General features: G+C 31.1%; 1 protein-coding gene across 2 annotated transcripts; it reads right to left on the bottom strand.

The window, feature by feature from the left end:
- Positions 1-4,640: 4,640 nt before the first annotated feature.
- On the bottom strand, positions 4,641-7,510 carry LOC133179728 (uncharacterized). Of its 2 annotated transcripts, none has more exons than XM_061314433.1 (2): positions 7,495-7,510; positions 4,641-6,282 (listed from the first exon to the last, which is right to left on the bottom strand). In XM_061314433.1, exon 2 carries the CDS (start codon positions 6,272-6,274, stop codon positions 4,865-4,867), a length of 1,410 nt encoding a protein of 469 aa, XP_061170417.1. In that variant the 5' UTR covers positions 6,275-6,282; positions 7,495-7,510; the 3' UTR covers positions 4,641-4,864. The 2 variants fall into 2 exon arrangements, with proteins under 2 accessions (XP_061170417.1, XP_061170409.1); XM_061314425.1 differs by lacking the exon at positions 7,495-7,510 and adding an exon at positions 6,438-6,453.
- Between the last annotated feature and the right edge of the window lie 224 nt (positions 7,511-7,734).

Here is a 7,734-nt window from a genome sequence, read left to right as displayed (position 1 = left end):
TCAGCGGAATCTTAAACTTTTAAAATTCAGCACAAATGGTGAACTTATTTATCACGTAGTAACCGACACTGTACAATAATTTATAAGTGATTTTTTTAAATATAAAGTGAAATCTACCCTTTCTGCATTCTAACCTGATTATTCTTTTGATACTTTGTCGTTCTTCTTCGTGCTTAGTATAAAGAATTAGATAATTAATTATTGCATTTAATTGTAGAAATATATATCTTTATAGAAGAAGCACAACAATGCACACACACAAAAACATGTCGTTATATTTTCTTCTTCATAACAACTGTCAGTGAGAGTTATAAATTTTGAATATAGTCCGTTTCCCATTCATTTTGATCCCATTATTCAAGGTAGCGTGAAGATATTTTCCTTGTTTTGGCCAACAATACAAGGAACACTTTTGTATACATAACAATACAAGTTGAAGCAGCCTACATGTAATTCCTATAAACGATAACTCATAAATCGGCAATTTTTGACTAGTTTTTCACGTTTGAGTTACCTCTCCTTGAAACAGAGCATCGTACATATCAATTGAAGATAATTTGATTTTTTAATGATTTAATTCAATGTATGAATAGATTATGTTCTATTTTGATAATTTCAAGTACCTATAAATTTTTCTATCAAATGTTTTTATCATATATGTAACTTGAAAAATTAGTTGAAAGGCCTACAATATTATTCTCACTTGAATTAAAGCATTCTCTCCTCGCAGATTTCATCAGAAACTGAAAATACTTTATTATATGTCGCCAACATTTGGTGAAGGCAATGAGAAGGAAAATTTCTAGCATCTGCATCTTTAGTTTCACCCGCTTTCAAATTTCATTGTTCTGTGTTAGTTTCCCTTTTCATCTGTGATGTGAATGCTGAATTTAAAGAACAAATAAAAATTTCATCTGTTACCAACAACTATTTTCGGGATGTGTATTTTCAAACTGAATTGTCTACAGATTTCTCCGTTTACCCGATCATAACCAGGAGCACTCGGGAGGGTTGCCCAGTCAACAGGGGATGTTTACTCCTCCAATGCACCTGATCCCATCTCTGATGTTTTCACAATTTGTTACGAAACTGTTAAATTTATCATATTCTATTTTTATTTTATTTTATTTATTTATTTTTTGAAAATCGTATATACAGTAGTTACATGTATATTATACTTAAACCCAAGATTTTAAGTTATTGACATTGAAGCAACAGCCATGCAGCAACAGTTTTTGATGAAGCAATTATTTTCGTCGTCACCGAGGAAAAGTAAATATTATCTAGTCTTAAGCGTAAGTAATATATTTGTGTTGTGCAAATAGTTCCCTTGTAGTGTATTCAGCTTTTTTTCATTCAAAGGCATAGTTTATACAAGCTCACATCCAGTAAAATTGGTAAATGAATTCAATTATTAAGTCCTAAAAAATGATAAATAGTAAAATAAATGGGAAACAGGATATGAGAGAGAATTGACGGCGGCAACTTAACTGGATGAGTTAGTCTTTCAGCTCAATGACAAGGCACTTAAACTAATGAAATATATCAGAAATTGTTATCCATGTTGTTTGATTCCCCCATTTTTATCCCCTAGGACAGACCTCCCTTACGTAACACTTTTCTAGAATATTCTTATTGAAAAACTAATCAAAAACTACTAAACATTTTTTCTAAAGCAGGCCAGACAAAAATGCCTTTGGAAATGGGTCAAAATACAACAAAGACCGGTGTTCTGTTACATTTATCATTGAATTACATTTAAATAAATTTTTAACAGTGCAACAGATTTCTTAGGATATTCCTCTAAAAAATCCTTGAATCGATTTTAAATTCTGGTGCTATTTCCTGAGATTGTATTATTATTATTATTATTGTCTAGACCTTTTGTTCCATAGAGTCATCACAATCACGGGTTAAAACTCAACTGTGACTGACCCAAGTTGATGAAAAATAGGTAGCAACTTTTCTTCACCGAACGCTTGGCACTTTGAAGTGGAAAAAAATTCACGCCCAGTGTAGCGGAAGACCTTTGCATAATTAAGATCTTTCATCACTGCTCAATGGCCCTGAGTGCCGAGTAAAGGTATAAATTTGAAGTCCTTCATCGATATATGGTAACGTCTTTATATGAGTGAAAGATTGAAAGCACGTAAAACAATATACGTACACCAAACAATATAAAGACATCCTTTCCAATTTTTTATACTCTCTAACATTGAGGTGCTCTCTTATTTGAGAGATGATTATATGTAATCACCTTCAGAAGAAATTTTATTTGACATCTGTAATATAAGAAATACCTCTGACATTACCTGCATTATGCATTTAGAAAACTAGAAATCTAGAATTCAAATACAAGGAACAATAGATGCTTTAGAACGTAAACTATTTAGAAATACATGTGCTCCATGAACCTTGACGGTCACTGTGTATAATGAGCTTCTCTTAATATGATCTGTCCTGACTAAAATAACAATGCAAAGAGCATAAAAATGACTGTGCTGTAGCCGAAGTTTGTATGTCTTGTGAAGGGTCATAATGGCATTATAAAACACCACGTTCTTTAAAGCAAAAATAATGAAAATGCGAAAGTATATACATGTATGTGATAGTCTGACATATTCACAATGCATCCAGTGATTTTCAATGTGTAATTTAATTTTGCAAAGGTAGACTGTAATATTGTTTTTTCAAGACAACACTTGATAAGGAAGCTGCATATTTCCTCTAGACAGTTGTAAAGAATACAGAATGTATGTAGAAATGATCAGTTTTAACTCGTGCATGTAGTCTTCATGTGTTTACAGTTTAACCTCTTTTTAATCTCTTACTTACTGATTAGTCAAGGTAGCAAATACTTTCCTGCTTCTGTTTAAGCAATGGCAATTTTCAAAGAATTATCAAAATTTATTAAAAATCATTTAAAATTATTTATAAATGGAAAAAAAAAAATCAGAATTCTTTAATGTTCTCAAAATAGCTGAGCTGTTTCCACTTATTAAAATAAGACTATATATTGTGAATTAAACGCAAGAGAAATTTCAGTAAAGCTAGCAACAAACATTACATTATCCTTATGACTTTTATTGTTGATTATTATTAATATATTTACAGTTCATCTTTGATATCTCAAACACCGATATCTCGAATACTATATGGATATGTTGAACTGATTTGATGTCCCAACAGCTTATTCCTTAAGTATTTAACCCTGAATATTCTTGGATATCTCGAAGTATTTTCTAGGTCCCATTAAGTTCGAGATAACGAGGTTTGACTGTATTGTTTTTCAGTTTATGTTGCGTATAGTTTTTTAAGTAAGTTTCAAACTTGATAATAGTTAATATTTCCCTGTAGACAAGGCAGAATCATTTTTTAAAAGTACATTGAACGGATGAGTTTGAAATGTTTTAAATGTTTTTGCTTCAATTTGTTTTCAGCAGTGTACTTCCAAAGTATTGAAGTCATTAATAACTAAAAGTTTTAAAGGTGTTATGGGATTGTAAATGATATACTTTTACGTAGAAAATTCCATATTTTATACCCAGTTTGGTAATGAAATTTAAATAATTAATGCCTTGGTGTTAGATCAAAAAATTTATTGAAGCGAAAAAATCCACAATGCAATGTTTTGTTTAAATATCTATACACACCCATTATTTGTGATCTATCACACACACAATGAACTGTATGGGGTAAATGATAATTTTCTTTACAGTCTCCTAACTTCATACAAAATTTTGATTCAAACTTTGGCGTGTAAATGTTGCATTATTATTATATAATAGTTGATAAAAGTTAATGATATTTATACTCAAGATCTTGTGTTTTTATTAGAAATATTTTGATTCTTATTAGAAAGCTTGTGTTTGTATTCGAAAAAGTAATTCATAATTTTAAAAAATCCAAAAAAAAAAACTATTCATATTTGATAAACTTGTTATATATATGCGAAATCTTGTGATTTATATGCAAAATCTAATGATTTATATTTGATAAGTTTTTATATTCATATTCGAAATCTTGTTTTCATATTTCAGAAATTGATTCACATTTCATTTTTGCATATGAATAACAAGTTTATGAGTTGAATGACAAGCTGATTGTCTACAGATTTTCCGTTTGTCCGATCATGAAAAGGAGTACACGGCGGATACAACCGGTCGACAGAAGATGCTCACTCCTCTATGGCACCTGATCCCATCTCTGTTTTTAGAGGTCCGTGTTGCTCTTCTCCCAAGTTGTATTGTTTCAATCAACTTTTGAGATTGATTACTGTTCGTTATCTCCATAAATCATGAATACAAGTTTGTGAAATGAATGACAAGTTGACAAAAAATAACAATTATCGAAAATAAATCACATAGTTTGGAATATCAATCACATGACTTTTTCATCTAAATCACAAAATTTATCGCATATATCCTGTAACTTGCATAATATTGTACCTTTATACACCATACTATTTGCACTTTTTGTTGATTGAAGTGAGGATTTTCATAATTTTGAAAATTAAAAAGTTTCAATATTTATAAATGTTAATTTAAACTAAAATGATTCTTTCTCATTTCTCCCCTTTAAAATCATCATGCATATGAAACCTGTTATCGTTTTTAAGAAAAAATATATTTAACAAGAGGTAAATTTCATTAAACAATTCTTCCGAGTTCGACGTATATGACGATGGAGCATATGACATTTGATAGCAAGCGCTTAAAAGCTTCTAATTTACACTTATTTGAAAAATTAAATTGGAATCAAAATATCAACAGAAAAAATGAAAACATACACTCATATAGAGTTTTTTTTTGGACATATATTGAAAATATTTCATATTCATAATGTATGTATACATAAATGTTAATCATTTTACTTTCATTTTAGATTTGCACATATCATTTATAATTGCTGACACGTGAGTTTGTATCACAGAAGGAGGTATGTGTGTATAATGATCGGGAAATTCATTATTACCATCCAAATTTTGCCAGTGTCTATAATGAAGATTTTGCCATCGAGCTATAGCCCTAAAATGGTGATTATCGGAAGACCAGTATTTCGGATAAAGTTCAATAAGACCCCCATGTTTTGGTAGAAACAAAGCCAATGTTAGGCCTGCTCCGTGCATTCCTATGAGAATATCAGTGTTTGCAATTGCAGAGAGCTGATCTTGCATAGACAATTTATCAGTTTGTACGCTGGCAATGGAGTGAGTAGGGTAAAATTTTTGTAAAAACTGTTGTAAGTCTCTCTCGTTTTTTATTTTTCGACTTACAAGTCCTTTCGGATTTCGGGGATGCGCAACATAGTCCCTCCTCCAAATAAAAAGAATGGATAATTTATCACAATTTAGTGTTTTTGTCAACGGAATGTTATGTTTACTCAAAAAGAAATGTTTAAATGATTCAATATGTGGTAGAGTTGGCAAAAAATGGTCATACATTGGACTTCTGTATCCCTGAATACTGCATATCAGAGATTTAAAATGCTTAGGTTTCTTTAACTGTCCAGCGCGTATGAATTCTCCAAACAAAGTAGTCCAGACAGAATCTAAGCCTCCTTGTGGATGACTGTCTACAAACAAAATGTTAGCAGTTAAACTTTCCATGTTAAAAAATAAAAGCATCAAAAATGCATTGTACCAGTCCGTCATAGTGTGATATATATTGGTGTATTCATATCGCGTCACTGCTATTGTAATATTGTGAACATCTTCTTCCAGTGAGGTAAATGTTAATGCAGGTCTCAAAGCCGAAATCCATTTAGCTAGGTGATCACTTCTTGGAAACATATACTGGAAATTCTTATTTTTACACTGGATTTGAAAATAACCGGGCTTGAGTATTAAGAATTCCTTCTCCTCTGACTGATTAATAACATTTTTGATTTCTTCTCCACCTGGAGGACCAGCGCTAAAGGAAGGATCCAGGAAAACGTCGCTTAATATGGCAAATAAATGGGCAAACCCCTTAAATCTGTTTTCGCAGAAAGAAGTTTCTGCTTTTGACCATTCTTTCAAGGTACTGTCCTGAGAAATATTGATATTTTGTAGATACAATTTCTGAAAAGTTACTTTTTTGTCAATTTTGGAAACTTTATGCACTAGTTGAGTATGGAACGGGGACCTATCGTATCCAAGCTGTTCAGTTTGGTACTTGGGCCTATCGTATCCAAGCTGCGCCAGAGGTCCATGAAATTGTGTATAGAGAGAAAATAGTACCAACAGGTAAATAATCGCTAACGTGGTCAGAAACAGTTTCCACCGAAATTTCATACTGCATTCTGAAATTTAAAAATAAACAGGTACTGTAAACATGTTTTCTTTTCAACAGACACGTACAAATTGTAGTTTTGTTTGATATTCCTAGAAGCCTTTTTTATTTTCTGACTAAATAGCCATAATTAAAATACACATAATAACAAAATGCACAAAATACCTGCTTAAAGACTGGTCTTTGAGATTCTATAAACAAGCTAAGGCGATGAATTGATAAACATTAATAAACCAAATGTCAAAACTTCATTAAAATTCCATCCCAATCACGTACAGTGGCTTTTGTGCATATCATAATTACAACTTCATGTGACTTGTTTAAAAAGATTCCTGAATACGGACGACATACTTCATCTTAAAACACGTAATGAATTACATAAAAAAAATTAAAGACATCAATCACTGTATTCTTGTCACAAAAGGTTTCATTGAAATTAGTGCTTTCAGAATAATAGAGCACAGAGTATGAATATTTAACATCAGGTGTTTAAAGTAAATCTTACGAATTTTGATGCATCGGATGCGCATTTTAAACTTATAATGACGTTTTCTGATTGTTTTGGATTGTACATTAATTCATGCATTTATGCATAATCTTTAAAAAAAAAAATGAGTATAGTGTTTGGAGGTTGTTGAGGATGAAAATTATATATATATATATATATATATATATATATATATATATATATATATATATATATATATATATATATATATATATATATATATATATATATATATATATATATATGTGTGTGTGTGTGTGTGTGGGTGTGTGTGTGTGTGTGGGTGTGGGTGTGTGGGTGGGTGGGTGGGTGGGTGGGTGGGTGTGTGTGTGTGTGTGTGTGTGAGGGTGTGTGTGTGTATGTATGTATGTATGTAAGTATGTATAAAAAAAGTTAATTCAAGGCTGTTTTGGTAATACTTGGTATGTAGGAAATAGAATCTGCAGATGTACAGAAGGAATGCATTGAGGGTGTGTCACACTTTACTCTAGGTAAGGAAATTGGAAAATTGAAGATGAAACATTAACAGATATTAGTTGATATAAAAAAAAAGGGAACCGGGCTAACAATACCATTACAAGAAGTATTTGACTTGAAAACTTTTATCAAGCATCGTATAAAATCAGGAATGCTATTAATTTACAGAATATGGCAATCAAACATTACACTTCCCTACTAAAATATAAAGTTCTAAGATCTGGAAAATACACTTACTTCATTCAGAGAGTAATGGCCTCTAAACACTCTAGCTGATAATATTCACAGATTTGAATACCTTGCAGAAATTATTGAAGCTGCCATGTCAAACTTCTCAGTGACATCAGAATGTAAACACAATTGCATGCTACATTCTTGTGGAAACTAGAACAACATTCAATAAAAATAATCTAAAGCATATTGCAAGAGAAAAAAGCGAGAAAGCATTGATACTTTAGCATTTCATCTACAATTGAA

Source organism: Saccostrea echinata, unplaced genomic scaffold, assembly GCF_033153115.1.
Source record: "Saccostrea echinata isolate AGI-Se365-2 ecotype Australia unplaced genomic scaffold, CSIRO_AGI_Sech_v1 ptg000001l, whole genome shotgun sequence".
In the NCBI taxonomy this organism is placed as follows: domain Eukaryota; kingdom Metazoa; phylum Mollusca; class Bivalvia; order Ostreida; family Ostreidae; genus Saccostrea; species Saccostrea echinata.
This window is presented reverse-complemented; position numbering and strand designations above follow the sequence as displayed.